Below are 18,062 nucleotides of genomic sequence, written 5' to 3'. Positions count from 1 at the left end.
TGGGAAGGAAGTAAATCTCACTTCCGTCCAAGATCTGACGACTTCGGTCTGCACCGGAAGTGCATGCGTTGCCGATGTGGTACCCACTGCCTGGTTTCAGTCGCTTGCCCTTGTTTTCCTGCCTGGATATTTGCGTCTCACCATGGCGGTAAGGAGGGCGGGTAGAGAGGGGTCCGCATGGGCAAAACTCTCTCGTGGCCAGGAGCATGCGGGACCGGCCAGAGGAGGGCGCTATCCTGAAGAATGCGGGACGGGCCAGAGGGCGACAGTATCCAATGACTGGACAGTACTAGAAATGAAAAAGGGGTTGAAGGGAGAGAGATGGCGGCGCAAGACCACACCAGAACTAGTGCCGGAGTGGGTGTGTGTGTTCGGCTTTATTTTCACATTTGCACTCCAGTAGAGGCCCAAGAGAGGTGCCATTTAACTGCACTCAAGGTGCCCTCGAGGTGTCCTCAGCCCAAAGCTGGACCATACCAGGGGAGCTAGAAAAGGTATAAGCCTAGCGATGGATTGTTCCAGGACTAGCAGGAAGCGATAGAAACTGAGGGTGCTATAAAGACAATATGGTCTGAAGGAGGTGGGAGGACATCCCAGGGACCGTGGGGACCTGGCTGAGATGCAGATGGAACACTGTAGCTAAACAGGCTGGTGTGGGAAGTGAGGGGCTGAGAAGAGTTCTGATGGCATCTCATATTTCCTCTGCAGCCCAAGGGCAAAGTGGGCACAAGAGGGAAGAAGCAGATATTTGAAGAGAACAGAGAGACCCTAAAGTTCTATCTGCGGATCATACTGGGGGCCAATGTAAGTACCTGCCCTTTCTTTTCTGCCCACTTGTAGCTCCACAGTCCTCAGCTCTGAGGAGTGGTGGGACGGCTAAGGCTCCAGAAGAGAAGTACATTCAAAAAGAAATGAGAGCAGGGCTGGGGAGTGTAGCTAAGTAGTAGAATCCTTATCTAGCATGCACATGGCCCTCCAGCACCAGGGATGTGGGAACCCGGCAACAGAAATCAATGAGAAAGGATTCAGGCCCAAGTTGCTGTGCTGACTAGTAAAAGCAAAACACAAACAAGAAATAATGGAGTCAATCTCAGCTAGACTACTGCGTTCCCTTCTGTACATACATAAGGGCTTCTTTCTTGGGCTGATTTGGGTTTCAGAAGACAGTCTGGGTACTTAGCCTCAGGAAGCAGGGCCTCTCTTCCAACTCTATAAGAACAACCTGGCTCCTCTCATAGCCTGGCCTAGTTCCTGGATAGAGTTGGGGGATGCCCATGGTTTGAAGTAACTTTTGACCCCAGCCTGATCCTGTGTTTGCTTGTAGGCGATTTACTGCCTTGTGACTTTGGTTGTCTTCTACTCATCTGCCTCATTTTGGGCCTGGGTAAGTGTCTCCATCATGGAAAGTGGATGAGTGCATAGGGTCAGTGGTTGGTTTTGATATCCCTATTCTTCCTCTGCAGATGGCCCTTGGCTTTAGTTTGGCAGTATATGGGGCCAGCTACCACTCTATGAGCTCGATGGCTCGGGCAGCCTTCTCTGAGGATGGGGCCTTGATGGATGGTGGCATGGACCTCAACATGGAACAGGGCATGGCAGAGTGAGTGTCCCCCACCGCGAGCCCAGGTGAGCGGCCCCAGGGCTGGGGCACTGTGGCCCAGAGAACCTAAGGCCCACAGCTACCTGCAACTTGAAGAAAGTGGAAGGGAACCAAACTGGGGCCCATCTACTGTCTTTGGCAACCTCCCTTCTATTCACAGGCACCTTAAGGATGTGATTCTGCTGACAGCCATTGTGCAGGTGCTGAGCTGCTTCTCCTTGTACATCTGGTCCTTTTGGCTTCTGGTGCGTGGTCTTGAGGGTTTCCTAAAAAAGGGCATCTAACCCTCTCTATCCTTCTTTCTTTGCACCTAACTTCAAGTTATCTTTTCTCTCCTAGGCTCCAGGCCGGGCCCTTTATCTCTTATGGGTGAATGTGCTGGGCCCCTGGTTCACAGCAGACAGTGGCACCCCAGCACCGGAGCACAACGAGAAACGGCAGCGCCGACAGGAGCGGCGGCAGATGAAGCGGCTATAGCCATTGACATTGTGGCCATAGGCTCCTGGGCACTAGGTGGCTCTATTGGGTTGCATCGCCTCAGTGCCTGGAGCAATGAAAGCCTAGACCAGGCCAAAAGCAGCCTGAGGTATAGGATTGTTGAATAAATATCTTAGAATGTGGCTGATGGATGTGTGTATGTGTGTATGTGCACGTGTGTGAGAGTTAACGAGGAGGAAAGCAGGAAGAACTACTCCTGTGGTATTTCCTTCTTGCTGTAGGCTCAGCTTGGGGGACCTTGAAAGGAAAAAGGCTCTGGAATTAGCTAAGAAAACTTTATTTTGCACCAAGTAGGGAACTCACACATGAGCACATATACACACACACGCACACACACATACACACACACACACTTAATACTGCTCAAGATACTGGTCCCTGGACCTGGGTTCTGGGACCAGAATTCTGCTTTGTGTCCTCCTTGCTCTATAGTCTCTTATGCTGCAAGCTCAGATCCAGATAGGTTTCTTGAGGCAGCACCTTCATACCTCCAGGCCAGGAGTCTTGCTCAGACCGAGCGCCTGCACCAGGTCATCTCCGAGCCCACTCTTCAGTGTTCTTCTCACTGTAGGGACAGAGTAGGGTTGGAGGAGGGTGATGGGGTTAGGGCAAGTAGTGGGCTTATGGCGGGTACTCACAAGATTTACGATTGCCACGGGAACGCTTCCTTTCCCGAGCTGTAGCTGCTCGGGGACTGCTCTTGGTCACTGATTGTACTAGCAAGTCCATGATCTCATCTGATGTGTCACTGGGTAAACTGGAGCCTGGGGATTCTTCAGGGGGTGCAGTGGAGGGGCTCCCTGCTGAAGGCATGATTGGAGAGCTACTCTGGACCATACCTGTGGGAGACCAGATAGGGAGGTCAAGCCAAGGTAGCCCTAGACCCCATTACCCTCAGCAGTGATAGGTCCCACCTCTGCTGCGGCGGCCATGTGTAGTATCCTCTGGCCTGCTGGTCAATAGACTCTTCATACTGGCATGACTGTCAGCATCACCCCGGCCTGGTCCACTTCCCACAGCCACTGGGATAGATGGATTGCTGGGGGTTTCCCCTGCCACACCTGAGAACTTCTCTGTCTGGAGAGGGGAGAAGAGTGAGCTGGGAGTAGGGGAAAGGAACCAGGGGCAGCAGTCAAGACCTAGAAGGGTAACCACCTCAGTGATCATGCGTCCCCGGGTCTTGTTGCGCTCACGGTATGTGGCTCGCTTCTGCTGCTGCTGCAGTACCCGTTCACGGCAAGTCCTATACTCTAGTGCAAACTCACGCAGCGTGTGGCAGAACTGCATGATGCGCACTTCGCGGGCTGTTTGTGCAGTGTAGCCCAGGTAGAGCAGGAAGGCATGAAACCTAGGCAGGTTGGAGTAGGGGAGGGATGGGCAGTCCTGCTTGCCCTTTGAGGGATGGTGGTGGTAGTCCTGCTTCTTTTGGGCCCACACCCCTACCTGTTGTAAACACGACGGTGCACTACCGTCAACATGGCAACGCGACGGGCGCAGTGGGCCAGGAAGTGAGTGAGGCGAGCACGCAGAGCTGGGGCCAGTTCATGCTTGGTCAAGCTCCGCAGGTTCTCCTCAGCTGCCCGGCTCCGGCGCTCCAGCTGCCCCAGGTTCTCTGTCAGCTGATCAAAGTCCACCTGGAAAAGCCAATGGGTACATGTGCTATCCCCCCAAAGGTAAGACAGTGCCTGAGGCTGCCTCTACCAGACTGGCTCTTGTGGGCCTAGGGACACAACTGGCCTCTGTTCTCCAAAAGTTTAAAGTTGAATGTAAGAGACAAGTCTATTTGATGCAATAGGGAACAGAAGGCTTCTTGGAGGAAGTGGCAGCTAAACTGAGACTCAAAAGACTGAGTAGGTGTAGCCAGGCCAAGAAAGGGAAATGCTTCTGGCAGGGCATATGGTTCACACACCTGCAGCTGGAGCACACCCTGGCATGGCAGCCCAAATAGGGGAAAGAGAGTGGAGCCAGCCCTAGGAAGTAATGCTCCCTTGTGCCCGGCCAATTTTAATTGAATCTTTTGCTGGTGCTAACCTTGGCGCAGCGGGTCAGGGCAGGGATTTCTGAGTAGAGGTCGGAGGAATCGGGTCGGGTCTGGAGCACCAGGGAGCAGAGATGGTACAGCAGTGACTGCCGGCGCACTGTGTCCTTCACCTCAGACACCTTCTCCAGGTAGCTCAGCTCAAAGCCACTGCTCTGAAAGACTCCATTTGAGCCTGGGCCTGGCTGGCTCCAGAGCCCTAACCTCTAGTCTTCATGTGCTCTCACTTACCTGGGAGCCATTGAGGAAGTTGCCCACAGCCAGCAGGGTAGCCAGGATGCAACGGAAGGTGGCATTCTGCACCAGCTGTTCCATTCCCACTTTCAGGTCAAACAGTGGCTCTGCAATTTCCTGGTGTAGGGCAACCAGGGGCCTTAGACTACATGGCCATCATGCTTACCTGTCCTCACTGCCTGTCCCACTTTATGACCCAGGTACCCGTTCCATGCTGTCATAGTCCAGCTTGAAGGCCCAGAGTTGTAGCCGGGCAGCCAGGCCCCCAATAGAGGCAAGAGTCATCAAGAAATTCTCAGCTGGGCCCAGGGGTACATCAGGGTTGGCCAGCTGGGCTTCCTCAATCTTCTGCCTCTCTTCCTCTGTGGGCATCATGGTCAGTAGCTTCTGAGGATGCAACCGCCCCGCCACAGTGTTAGCCTGAGGCCTCGTGCATTGTGGCTCTGACTCCTCAGGTCATCTGAGAGAGACCCAGGGTCTGGCAAATGCCCTGCAGAAATGTTAAGCCCATCCCCACCACCAGAGGGACTGGAAATGTCCACCTAAGAAGAGGGCCAGACCTCCCACCTCCCTTTCATATCATTGGGTATCCCCACCTCAATGCCATCCTTGCTGACAGCAAACTCATCAAAATTGAGCAGGGAAGCCTTAATGACATGCACAGGTGGCAACGTGGTTAGGCCAATGTTGATGGCGTTGCTGCGCTTGGGGTCCAGCACTGTGGTCATTGTCCTGCGGCCCTCACCAGCTTTCTACAAGATTGAGGGAAGAGCAGTGAAAGATTGGGGCATCAATCTTGAGAGAGCACTCCAAGGTCCTCCCCTAAATGACTTAATGATTCTACAACTGGGAATCTGGGACACAAAACACTGGGATAAGCTGAAATTCTATGAGGGCTGTGCCAATGCTTTATTAAAAGAGTCTAAGACAAGTCCTTCTCCTCTCTTTATCCTGGTTTCCCCATTTGGGAGAAGAGGAACTAGCTCAGCCCCTTGATCTCTGATTTCTACCATCTCTGGTTGATTTACCTTGGAGGGTAGTACATCCTTGGCTCGGGATTCAAACAAGTGTTCCAGCCGGGCTGTGTCCACTGTGACAGGCTCCAAGGAGGCCCACAGCGTGGGGCAGGGACCAAAGCGGTTTCCAGAGCTCCCATGGTCCCCAGCTAGCTTTAACTCCCGCCAGAAGAGTTTTACAGTCTTTCTCTTGGTGGGGAGGGCTGGGCCATCAGGTGCTGAGTGGGGAAGAGGGGCAGCCAGGGGTGGAGGTAGTGGGCAGGAGCCTTTGATGGGTGGGGGTGGTGGGGGAGGAGGATGTGGGGGGCCTCCAGAGTGCAGGGGAAGTGGGGGCGGTGGGGGTGGAACCCCTTTCCCGGCTTCCACAGATTCTACATTTAATATGTCCCGATCTTCATCCTCCCCTAGATCTGAGAAGTCTAGGTCCCCAATGCAGAGCTTTGGTATACGAGTTGGGAGCTCCTGGCTGGGCTCAGCCTTGGGGCTTGGTGGCACCAGTGGTTCCTTAGGCTCCAGCTCAAGACTCTGCTGGGCCGGGAGCAGGATTCGAGGGACCGGGCTCTGGGGTGTTCTGGGTGCAGGGGTTGGCTCTGGGGAGTCCCACAGTTCCCGGATGCCTAGAAAAAGGGAAGCAGCTATTGGCATCATGCCCTCTATGCACTACAAGGGTGGGATTTTGGATTCTGTCCAGCTGCCTACTCACCTGGGGGTCCATCCACCTCATCTGGTGTGGCCCCAGCCAGTGTCTCTGCCCGGCCATGGGCCAGTGCAGCCTGCTTCTCTGTTTCTGCTGCAGCCACACTCTCCAGGAACCGGGCTCTGAGGGGAGATACTTGTCAGTGATGGTGTCTGACACAAGTCCAGCCCAGGGTGGTGCACATGCCTTGCTGAGCTCCTGGACAATGCCCCCAACTGCAGGCACACACAGGCACAGTCCATGCGCTGAGCAGACCCCTGTGCCCCCAAGGCGAGCCCCTGTTCAATTCTCCACATCTGGGTAGTTAGTGCCAATCCAACATTCCTAGGTCAAGGTAAGGGAAAAGCTCTACTTAACATCTAACTTGCAACTTTCATGTTCACTGTCCTGCCTTTAGATAAGGACCTTTACAGCAGGGAAAGGGGTTGGTTGTCTGGCAGCTATTGAGACCTACAGCCTGCCTGTAGAAAAGGACCTAGTAAATGATGGGCACTCAGTTTATGTCGAAATAATGAATGTGATCCAATGTTTTCTTTCTGGCCCCTCCAGTTTCTGTTGGTCCCAGTCATGACCCTTCCCTCAGTTTTAGGTTGCTCCACCACTCACATACCACACTGCACCCTAGATCCCCTCCCTGCTCTGTTCCCAAGCTGAGTATCCCTATTCCCATTTCTGGTTTAAGCTGTTAAAGTTTCACAATTGAAGCACAGGGACCACTTTCACCGCAGTGAACTGCTTTCCCAATGCTTGCTCTTTGGGTTACTATGGAGGCATAAATCTGGTGGCAGGAGGAGGGTCTGAGAATCCCCCAGTTCTGGCTGCCTGGGGCATGTGGAACCCCTGCTGAGGAAGCGATGCTGAAGCCCTGAGCACATGGCAGGCCTGGCAGGTTGGCCTCTGTACTTACTCCAGCCTGGCCTGCCCAGTAGGGGACTGGGGGACGGGTGGGCTCTCAGGGGCCCTGGGTGGGGGGATGAGAGGAAGAGATGGTAACTGTGGTGCTGGTTCCACCTCAAGGCCCATTTTCTGGCACTTACACAGAGTTTGGGCAGTAAAATCGGGAGGAAGAGAAAGAAGTAGAGGAGGTAGGAGGACATGAGGACACTGAAAAGGGAGGGGAAAGACAGACATGAAGCAGGACAGCGTGCAGTAGAGTCAAAGAGCAGAACAAGACTGACAGAAACGGAAAGGGAGCAGGGAGACACGACAAGAGGCAAAGACAGGTGGAATGTTGGAAGGAGATAAAGAGAAGCCACAGGAGGAGGTCCAGGCAGAGCTGAACCCCACGCCCAGCAGTCACTTACCAAACGGGAGCAGTTTGGTGAAGTCTGGAAAGAAAGAGAAAAGCACGCGTTTGGGCAGAGGAGGCTGAGGGCCCGTGGAGGGGCACAAAGTGGAGGGACAGTTGGAGACAGGACTCTGGGAGCCGCCTCTATCTTCCTACTTACTTGTAGATGCTCCTCTCACAGGAGCTGCCGGCTGAGGGCGCCACGGAAATGACAGGAAGAAGGTTCATCAAGGTACCGAGCCCCGAGGCAGGGCCCACAGGGCTGGAGGCAGGGCTTATCAGCTGGGCAGGGCTGGTGGAAGAGGCGGGGCCTATCGGCGAGGCGGAGCCTGTGGGGCTGCAGGTAGGGCCTGTCAGCAGATCGGGTCACGCCTGGCTGACTCACCCCTCCCCAGCTCCCCAGGCGCGTACTTACCCAGGTTCTGGGGCACGCATAGGACAGCCTCCCGCTTCCAGAGATCGGCGGCTCCTCTTGCCCTCTTCTGAAGAGGGCTTTCGTCGCTCCCGCCGACCACCTGCAGCTGCAGCGGCTGCTGCTTCTTCCAAGTCTCCATCTTCCAATCGTAGGGCGCTCTAGCCGAGGTAGGCCAGGGAGTGAGCCTGTGGTTGAGGCCCTGTAGGCCGTGCTGGGGAACTGCACCTCTCCCTCCCATTCTCCTACTTCGGGCCCACCTCATAGAGCATAAGCTGTGTGCGCAGGTCAACATCAGTGCCCGCAGTGCCCAAGTGGCGCTGTACCAGGGCCTCCATGCCCTGCTGCTCCAGTGCATCTGTCACGTCGTAGAAGGAGTCCTGATCTGGGAGTGCAGCCAGCGTCTGGAGAGAAGGGATAGAAAGCCAAGGCAGAGGGTGGTGGGGACCGTATGTCAGCAACCCCAGGGCCCCATAGTTAGCACCTGGTCCCCCCACCACACCTTGTTGATAAGGGTGACAGTATACACCAACAGCTCAGGATCAGCACCATTCTTCTCTTCCAGGATAGTTACCAGATTAGCCCAGGGAAGAGCACCTGCCACACAGAAAGGCGAGTCGTCATGGGTGGGTGGGGGGCAAGCAGGACAGAGGGTTCTGAAGGGAAGCAGGGGAAGGGACAGGCTCTGACCGGTGGCACTGGCCACAGAGTTGACTGCCTGGATGAAAAGCGGTGCGTTGTTTTCAGAGTATTCCACAAACACCAGCAGCAGCTTCAAGGCCGTCTTCACCACCAAGCGGGACTATGGGAAGATGTCACTACATGTGAGTGGGGTTTGGGACAGACCTCTGCTAGCTCCTGTAGGAAGGGGGAAGGGAAGAGCTTCTGGGGTTAGACTGAGAAAGAATAGTCTAGGCTGAAAGACCTTGGTTCCAGGCCTAGGCCCAGAAATGCCATCTAGGCTTAGAGGAGCCTCAGATTTGCTCCATTCCAGCCCACTTTGTAGGAGAGGAAACTGGGGCCCAGACAAGCAATGTGAAAGGGGTGCCTGGCTGGGTAAAGGGACACTTACCAGACTGGCACACAGTGTGTACAGCCATTGCACTGTCTCACTGTGGGCTACCACCCCCAGCATCCCATCCACAAAAAGCATCAGCTGGCCCAGTGCTGTGGACACAGGTATGGGAAGAGGTCAGTGGGGGTGGGGTCGGGGTTGGGGCAGAAGTCATAAGGGAGGAATGGAACTGACCTCGAAGGATGTAGCTTTGGTAGTTGTGGTCAGCAGCAGCACCCACACGAATCAGGCAACTCAGTCCTTCTGAGTGCACAAATTCAGGTACCAGGTCCTTGTCTTCCTAGAGGTACCACAGGGGATTTTAGGGAGGTTTGGGCTGGCCACCCATCCCCAGCCTGCCTCTGGGCCTCACCTGGAAGATTTGCTTCAGTGAGAAGAGGGAACGGCGGAGCTCAGGGCCACTGGACCCATACAGTTTTTCTGCAAGGGGTAGATAGGCATGAAACCCTCAAGGTGACAGTCTTCCTCCACGAAGACACAACCACAACCTCCCACCAAAGAAGATTCTAGTATTCTCCTCTATTCCCTAACTCTGGGTACTTCCTGCTACTGCCACCACTGTAATCTAGCTGAGGCATTAGCCCTGGCCCTGGGAAAAGAGGTCAGGGGAGGGAAAGAGGGGGCACATTCAGTCTCCAATCTACTCTGTCCACAGTCTCACACAGGCCTGAAAGAAACTGGACCAACTGAGCTATGGAGGTGGGGATACTGGGAGGACACACTCACCCAAGATAGCGTTGACTCTCACTGACAGCTGGGTTCGCAGAATCAAAGTGGGCTTCCGCCCTTTGCTGGAATCAAGCAGCCTAGTCAGCAGCTCCCAGCCCATTCCTCAAGGTCCCACCCCCTGAACCAATGCAGCAAAAGTCCTCCACATGCCAACCCTGGCCCAGTTCCTTCCTTCCTAACCACTACTCCAAGGGCCCAAGGCTTGGCCAGACAGGAGAGTTTGTGTAAACACAGGTATTTCAGGTATGTGGGAGAGCTCCTACATCCATCTTAGGCAGCAGGTAACACTGCCAGGCTTTGTGATTCCCCTGGCACAGTTCCCTGGGGTGGCAGGAGGTGACCCCTGGCCCAGGCTGTAGATCAAGTGTCTCAGTTGCTGACACCTGAGCCAGCCCCTGGTGGAGACAAGGGTGGGGGCTTGAGCCAGACCCATGTTGGCTCCTGTGGAAGATGGGGAAGGGCTCCTTGCCTCTCTGGCTCTATCAGTTCTAACCTGATCTCTTCATAGAAGCCCTCCAACATCTCCCGCTGCTCTTCCAGGGACAGCTCAGGGTCCAGGTAGTATCCAGAGGGAGACACTTGCAGGGCACAATCCTCCAGCTGGGGGTAAAAGAATAGCTGTTAGGGCTGGTGCTATAGTTTAGATGTTGAATGTCCCCTGCAGTCCATGTGTTAAGGGCTCGTTCCCCAGGTTGGGGCTATTGAGAAGTGGTGGAACCTTTGTAAGGTGGAGCCTAGGGAAGGCTCTTAAGATGCCCTCAGAGGGATTATGAGACCCCAGCCAGTCCAGTCTTTCTCTTTGCTTTCTGGTTCATGAGATGTAAGCAATTTGCTTTGCTAAGTACTCCTGTCATGATATGCCACCCTCACCAGAGGCCCAAAGAAATAGGGCCATTCTCTTTGGACTTAAACCCTCAGAACAATAGACCAAAATTAACTTTTTATCTTTTTATAAGTTAATTGCCATGGTATTTCATTATAGTAACACAAAGCTGACTAATACAGCTGGGGAAGAGGTGCCAGGCATAGTGGCACATGCCTGTAATCCCAGAGGCTTGAGAAGCTAAGGCAGGATGATCACAAATTGGAGGTCAACCTTAGCAACCTAGCAAGATCCTGTCTCAAAATAAAAAATAAAAAGGACTGGGGATGTAGTTTAGTGATAAAGTGTCCCTGGATTCAATCCCCAGTACCAAACAAGAAAACAAAATCTCCTATAACCTCTTACTTTCCACTTGGGGTGTGGCAGAGAGGCACACAAGCATCTACACTGTAGCTGTGCATTCCTTCAGCAATTGTTTCTCAAACACTTTTTATGTACTGAACCCATCCATCTGAGGTGTCGGGCTTTCTTGCCCTTTGTATGTGCCATCTCCTCTCCTGGTTAACACATATTTATTCTCTAGGTTTCAGATTAGATAACAATTTTGGAAAGCCTTCCTGTATCGTCCAGCCAATGCTACGGAGTCCACCCCACTCAGTATATATGCTCCTTGCTGAGACATCCCATACAACCTTATAATATCCTTGACACAACACTAGTCTCCTTCCTCATTGACCGGGTTCAGGCACTCTGCCTGTGATGTTCCCTGCTATACCTGCAGATCTTAGCATAGCACCTGGCACATAGCAAGTGTTCACTGAATACTTGTTGAAGTAATGAACACAAATGAAGAAGGGGCATGGAGAGAAGATGGAAGGAAGTTCCCGCCTTCAAGGAAGCTCATAAGCATGTGGGGTGAAAAGCTGTAGCTACAAAGTATTGAAGCTCAGAGAGAAAATGTTAAGCATGTAGTAAGGTGCAAACTCAGCTGGCAGAGCTGGGAACATCTCTGCAAGTAAGATATTGAGGAACAGGGGATGATCTATAGACTCCCAAGACCCTTTAGGCCTCAGTTGCTTTGTCTTTCTCCCGAGTTATAATGGTACTAGTTGGATCTCAGATTTTAGAGTTTGACTCAGTCAATCTATAGTGGGCCCTGAAACAGGCATTTGTAACACGAAGATATGTGCTCCATCCATGTATTCACTTTCCATGTTTTTGTCCCCTAAACTTGGCTCCCATCCACCACCACCAGGCATGGCACTTAGCCCTTGAAAAACACCTTATAGAAAGGCCAGAATGATGTGACTCCAGAGAGTCTGAGGGCAACACTGTGCTTTGATATGGACATCTCCCCCACCATACAGTGCTGGTATGCAGGGCTAAGCAAAGTCCCCTTTATTTGAGCCACTCTGACCCTTCAGGTGCTATGGCCCAGGAAGAGCCCACTTCTGGAAAGCCAGAAGGTCTTATGGTCTCCATTTCACTGAACAAGTCAAATCCAACATTTGTCCTGCTGTTTGGTCAGCCCTGCCCTGCTCTGGACCCCACCCAAGGGTTTCCAGCTGCTCTTGGTTCCCTGGGGGGAAAGGGAGTCCAGCTTCAGCCTCTGCCACTGCTTGGCACCCCTACTCCTGCCTCAGAATCTGATCTGGCTCCCTCCTGGCAGTTTAACCCCTGTAGGGCCCTTGGGTGACCCCCCCCACACCCCCCCTCGCTTGGGACACAGGACACAGGACAAACACTCCAGCCTGTTCTGTCCCACTTCCTGCCTGGCTGCCTGCCCTTCCTTGGGCGCCTTGGGCGGGCCTGGCCTCTGTCCCCTCCCTGGGAGCAGAGTCATCCTCTCCAGGGCCTACTGAGAATATAGGCCTGAAAGGGGGCATCAAGATCCTAGGGCTAGGGGTATCTTGCCCAGGGCCAGCTCATTTAAGGTCACCTTCATGATCCCTCTTCATGATGGGGGGGAGCGGGGGGGGGGGGGGCGGGGACAGCCTACCCCAACACTCCAGCCCAGCCCAGTCTCCTCTGCCTGCATCTTGGACGGAGTATTCTGGGTTCCTAGAGAAAACATACATACCCCAGAGCTACAACCCCGCTTCTAGTCACCCCAATCACACATTCATTAACCAAACTGTTTAAGGTGCAGAGGACCCAGCAGGAACCAGATACCTCTGCCTTCCCATCCTTCCAGTCCAGCAAGGAAGACAGACAGGCTTGACTCAGAAAAAGCTCACCATAAATGTCGAATCACAACTTCCATGAGTGCTAAGAAAGGGGAGGGGCAGATTGGTAAACACTGGAGGTTGATCATATTAGCCATGGTAACCACTCACACACCTAGGTATATGATTAGGTATGTCTGTGCACAGGTTAAAGTAGCATATCCACAGAGGTTAGGCCCACAATGCTGTCTTCCCCTTCTGTATGCAGTCTTGTGTGCTCCCATCCCAAGTGAGCAGAGAATGGCCCTTTCCTCCAGAATACCTGTTGGGACTAAGTGGTCCATCTCCTCTAGCTTCCTCAGGCAAGTCTCACCCTTTCCTCTATGATCAGAGACAAGACCTCCTCAGTTGCTTTACTTGTCCAGTCCTGCTAGTGTTCCAATCCTAGGGAGAAGATCCAGGGGTAACATCTAGTCTAATGCCTTCAAAACAGTGTCCCTCAAACCCCAGCTACCTGTCCTGGTGGAGGTGGGGGATGGTGGGTGAGAGTCAGTCAGCAGCAAAAAGGGGAGATTTCTGCCACCGGGGTGGTGCTTATCCTTCACACTCGTGGTTCCTTCCTGGGGTCACCATTCTGAAAGCCAAACCTCTGGCCCTTGTTTCTCACACCCTGGGACTAGGCCAGGTTTGAGCAAGTCCAAACCCAGTCCCTGCTGACAATGCTATATACAGGCCCATATTCTCAGCTCCATCCTGGATCTTGTCTTCCTCACTTCTCTGGTGTCTATCTTTGGATTGAATCCCTCCCCCATTCTAGGCTCAGCCCCTCACTTCAGCCTTCAGCCCACTTTTCTCTTTACTCTCCAGACTCAGGCTTTTCTGGCAGCCTAAACTCATTGGTTACATATGGTTTTATTTTATTTATTTATTTAGTTTTTAGTTTTTAGTTTTGCAGGGCTGGGTATCAAACCCAGGACCTTGCATGCACTAGGCAAGTGCCCTACCACTTAGCTATACTCCAAGTCCCCTTACATATGGTGGTTTTTTTTTTTTTTTTTTTTGCGGTGCTGGGGATCGAACACAGGGCCTCGTGCTTGACAGGCAAGCACTCTGCCAACTGAGCTATCTCCCCAGCCCCCAGCCCACATATGGTTTTATATACAGGATAAAGCAGTTTAAGGGATCATGGTATCTATCCTTTCCCCATTTTTGATACTGGGGATTGAATCCAGGGCTTTACCACTGAGTTACATTTTGGGGTTTTAGTGGGGTTTTCTGTTTTTTAAATTTTGGGATGGGGGAGTCTCACCAAGTTGCTGAGACTGGCCTTGAACTTGTGATTCTTCTGTCTCAGTCTCATGAGTTGCTGGGATTACAGACATGTACCAAACAGGCCTGGCTCTAGCCACGCCCCCACCCCCAATACTTTTTATAACAGTGTAATCAGGTAAGCATGAATATGCAGCAATAGAGTGCAAGGAAGATGGAGGAGAGGACAGAATTACATGCTGAAGGGCTCTTGTTTTGGTACAGTACCTCTTTTGACTCCTTTTCTATAAACATAGGACCCTGTACTCTTAAGACCCTCCTTTCCTTTTATCTTATGTCTCTAGTTAGACTGAGACTTCCTGGATGATATGACATGGATGGGCTCTGGGGAAGGAAATCCACATTTGTTATGCCTCCACTGTATGGATGCCTAGTTCATTTGATTCTCCTGATTATCTTTTTCCAAGTGAGGAAACCAAGCCTCAGAAAGAAAATGAATTGCTCTAGGTAGCCTTGAATGGAACCAGGACTAATTGACTCAGATCTTGTGTGGATGGGCCTTGAAAGAGCTCCAGGGAACCCTGAAAAGAAAGTGGAGTGTGGGCTGGGGCCTGCAGGATTGCCAAGGGCTGGATACTGCCCCCTCAGTTTTCTGGATTTTGTAAATATCCCAAACTGGTCCTCCCAGTTCCAACAAGGGAACACAAATACACACACACACACACACACACACACACACACACACACATACACAGTACATGCTAGTCACTAGGGTCACAAAATCTACCTCCGCCAGGACCTAGGTCCTAGGGTCCAGCTTCTCTAGCCCAGAAAGACCAGCAGCTGGAACATGCCACACGAAAAGCTGGAAGGCCACCATTCAGGCTCACATTCCAATTTTCTCCAGTCTTCAAAGTGACTCCATAGCAGGGGATGAAAGATTTCCATTCATCACCAGAGCACCCTACAGTCCCCTTAAGAATCTACAAGGACTCCTTCAGTTAGTCCCTAACCTAGAAGGTCAGTTTCATACTTGAGCCCCCTTGCCATAAGGGCTCCTGAGGGGTAAACAGGGCTGGAGTGAATTGGAGTAGGGTCAGGACATATTCTGGTACCATGCCACGCCTGTCCTACTCTAATCTTCAGTCACAGTTGGCTGGGGGAACAAAATTATTGGTAATGACTGGATTTCTAGGGTTATCCTTGCTGCCAGGAAGAGTGGACTCCTCTAGCCCTTGCAACAAGATCAGAGAAACACCTCAGGTCCTCTACTCAATGCTCAAGAAGAAGTGAGTAGTATCCCAGATGTGGCGAGCCCTTTTGAGTCTCAGAGGGGGCTCCTAAGGTCCTTTCTAGAAGAGAAGGTAGAAATGATTAGCTCTGAATTAAGAAATAAGATGCTAAAGAACCAATTCTCCCTGGGGTGGGGGCAAGTCCTTGGGCTGAGAGAGCCTTTACATATATGAGAGAAAGACACTCCTGAGTGCCCCTCATCTGGGAACTTTCAGCCTGACCCAAGGCACTGTCAGGCTTCCCCCACCAACCAGGGCCAGGAGATGAGTCAGAGGCTATGAACAGGAGCTTCCTCCTAGACTTGGAGGAAATGAGCAAGGCCTTCTCAGACCTGCAAGCTCTGAAATGGTTTAAAAACAGAGTCCTCAGGGGAACTCCAGGCCCAGTGGAGTGTGGGGGCAGAATCCCAGAGAGAGTGGGCCCTCTTCTATACACACCCAGGGAGGGTGCAGGGTGTACAGGGATGATGGAGACCAGTGCTCCAGAGTGGGAGGCCAGAGGTCACTTGGTTGTGTTCTGTCCTCTGCTTGACAACTGTACACAGGAAACAGCAGTGGGTAGGCAACCCCTCTCTATTATTTCTGCCCTATAGCCTGGGACAGTGATGCCTGGGTTTTAGGCCACCTCTTCCTTTTGGAAGGCTAGCAAAGTATGCCTGAGTCATGTCTGGGCTTCTGGGGCACCAGCTTAAAGGACGAGGGGAGGAACCAGTTGTTGACATTTCCTGTGAGGAGGAGCCTTGCTCCCCCTTCCTCAGCTCTCTGATGTTCCTGCCCCATCCCTATTCACAGTCCCTCTTCCTCCAGCCTTCTATTCTGGGTCTGTGGTCACAGTTTATATTTGGGACAAGCACATCACAGTGCATCTGACCATTCCTGGAAAAGCTGCCAGCTCCAGGGAGTTCTGGTTCCAGACACTGTGGTAACTTAGCTTGAAGGTCCCCAAAGTCTCTCAGTGGGGGAGGGGGCAGTCTTCAGTACTCCAGGTGGGAGATCCTGAAAGGGCACAGACCAGAAGCAGAGTCGGATGTGAGGGACTTAACATTCTCCCATGCAGCTCAAGGCACCTGGTGGAATGGGGACTTGGTCTTATTTTTTCCTTTATTTGTGGTGATAGAAAGCAAACCCAGATTCCTGTTGTATGTTAAAGTCATACAACATATTTGCAATGTTGAATGCAGGAGACCAGGTATCTAAAGAGAAGGGATGGTTCTGAACCTCTTCCCTGCAGCTGACCTCCCAGGTATAACCCTGTTTGTAAAGAGGGGTGTCAGAGGTAGGTCCTGCTCTAGAGTGGGAGAATGGGAGGAATACTATATTATGGTAGTGCTCCAGCCTGTTTCTGAAGCAGTTCCAGGATGCAGAACCGCCTCAGTTCAGTACCCCTTTCTTCCTAGCCCACCTACTGAGTGGCAGGTAAACTCTGGCTGAACACACTTCTAGGTCCACTTCAGTCTGCTCCAGTGAATAGGGCAGGACTCCAGAGATGGGTAGTACGCTGCAACCTTTCAGTTGTGGCCTTGAAGCCCAGTCTCTGCAGGGACACGCGCCACTCCCCAGGCGGTAGTCTCCCCACCCCTCCCGCAGGCGCTGGGAGGCGGAGCTGGCAGCAGCGCGAGGAATGCAGGCCTAGGGGCCTGGCGCCCAGGGCACATTCCAGGGGAGACCCCGGTCCCAGGGGGCCTGTTTGCGCAACTCGACGTCCAGCTGAGGACACCCCCACCAACTCCTTTGCCGTTTCCCCACTACTCGGAACGACTCGCTGGCAGGGAACCCCAGGGGATGAAAGTGTGCCTCCCGGAGCCTTGGCCCGGAAACAGCGTGCCGGAAGGGCTGCCTGAGGGGGTCTGTGGGCTGCGAGCCCGTGTGGAGGGGAGGTCTGGCCGGCATCTGGAAAAGGGCCTCTTTCGTACTGTGCAAAGTCGGCCTTGGGGCGCCGGTAAACTAGGGCAGACCGGAGGTTTAAAATTAGCCGGGCCCGCCTCCTCCCTTCCAGGCGCGGGCCACCAGCGGCGGGTGTACGCGGGGGTGGGGGGAGGCGGTGACTCAAAGGGCTTTTCCACCGGGTGCAGCCTCCCGCGCTCTGAGTAGCCCGGGCCTGGTCGCTTCCCGGGGACTCCCCTCACCCGGCAGTCTCTTCTCGGCGGGTACTTCCAGCCTCCAGATATCACTCCACCTCTAGGGGCCCGCCCTGGATCCGTCCTTCCTTCTGATACCACACCTCTCACCTGAAGCAGGTGGAAGCTGGCCCCTCCCCAGCTCCGCCTCCTGGGTCCGTTACAGCCCGAACAATTACTGACACTCAGTCCAGGGCAGCCACCTTTGCAGACCCGCAGCAAGAGGTCACCGGACACCTCTTTAGGTGGACCTCACTTCGAGGAGAAGCCAGGACAGCACAGACCACAAACTGAGAGCCTCCGCCGCCCGCAGACGGAGCAGCATGGACCCTGGGATCCCACTCCCAAGTTTTTCCTGAGTACACGCTCCAGTCCCTTCTAGAGAGGCACCTCCCATCGGCTTTCAAGGCGCGGACCCTGAACTCCCGATCGCCCCAACTTTTCTCCTTCTCTCACCTTGAGTGGCGCCCCCAGCAGGCGGTGCAGCGCAGGTATCTGCGCACTCAGGGGCAGGGCCCCGTCCAGGCTGCAGGTAGGGGCCCGTCGTGGCTCGGGGAAGTTGGCACATGCAAAGGGGTCGGTGTCTTCCAGATACTGCACCCTCACGGTCACCACTGATACTGGTTCCCCGTCCCCACGGTCTTCCCCTCCCGCCATGGTCCTGCCACCGGCTCGCACCGCGCGCCTCGGTGTTCCTGACCCGCAGCAGCTTCCACTCGTCTAGCCCTGCTGCTTGGGCTGGGCCGGACCGGACGCTGTGTGGGGGCGGAGCCAGACGGAGGCGGGGCCGAGGAGGGGGTGGGACCAAG

General features: G+C 53.5%; 2 protein-coding genes across 4 annotated transcripts; one reads left to right on the top strand and one right to left on the bottom strand.

Annotated features, from left to right (window-relative positions):
• Positions 1-19: 19 nt before the first annotated feature.
• On the top strand, positions 20-2,220 carry TMEM208 (transmembrane protein 208). 2 transcript variants are annotated; one of them, XR_013760579.1, is made up of 6 exons: positions 20-148; positions 709-804; positions 1,325-1,384; positions 1,464-1,626; positions 1,761-1,845; positions 1,940-1,968. XR_013760579.1 is itself a non-coding variant. In XM_079119798.1 (6 exons), the coding sequence occupies exons 1-6, from the start codon at positions 143-145 to the stop codon at positions 2,075-2,077; spliced, it is 522 nt and encodes a 173-aa protein (XP_078975924.1). In that variant the 5' UTR covers positions 22-142; the 3' UTR covers positions 2,078-2,220. The 2 variants fall into 2 exon arrangements, 1 of the variants encoding a protein (XP_078975924.1); XM_079119798.1 differs by having other exon boundaries at positions 22-148; positions 1,464-1,600; positions 1,940-2,220.
• A 139-nt stretch (positions 2,221-2,359) lies between these two features.
• Positions 2,360-18,014, bottom strand: FHOD1 (formin homology 2 domain containing 1). 2 transcript variants are annotated; one of them, XM_079119799.1, is made up of 24 exons: positions 17,710-18,014; positions 10,081-10,187; positions 9,585-9,649; positions 9,211-9,278; positions 9,033-9,138; positions 8,856-8,950; positions 8,474-8,585; positions 8,286-8,380; positions 8,044-8,187; positions 7,787-7,944; positions 7,532-7,708; positions 7,388-7,411; positions 6,991-7,044; positions 6,090-6,205; positions 5,399-6,003; positions 4,967-5,122; positions 4,575-4,757; positions 4,368-4,487; positions 4,130-4,291; positions 3,542-3,732; positions 3,254-3,446; positions 3,013-3,175; positions 2,737-2,937; positions 2,360-2,663 (listed from the first exon to the last, which is right to left on the bottom strand). In XM_079119799.1, exons 1-24 carry the CDS (start codon positions 17,908-17,910, stop codon positions 2,581-2,583), a joined length of 3,579 nt encoding a protein of 1,192 aa, XP_078975925.1. In that variant the 5' UTR covers positions 17,911-18,014; the 3' UTR covers positions 2,360-2,580. The 2 variants fall into 2 exon arrangements, with proteins under 2 accessions (XP_078975925.1, XP_078975926.1); XM_079119800.1 differs by lacking the exons at positions 6,991-7,044; positions 7,388-7,411 and having other exon boundaries at positions 17,710-18,013.
• Between the last annotated feature and the right edge of the window lie 48 nt (positions 18,015-18,062).

The sequence above is a fragment of the Sciurus vulgaris genome (genome assembly GCF_902686455.1).
Source record: "Sciurus vulgaris genome assembly, chromosome: 17".
NCBI lineage: Eukaryota > Metazoa > Chordata > Mammalia > Rodentia > Sciuridae > Sciurus > Sciurus vulgaris.
The sequence above is the reverse complement of the archived record's forward strand: the minus strand, read 5'-3'. Positions and strand labels throughout refer to the sequence as shown.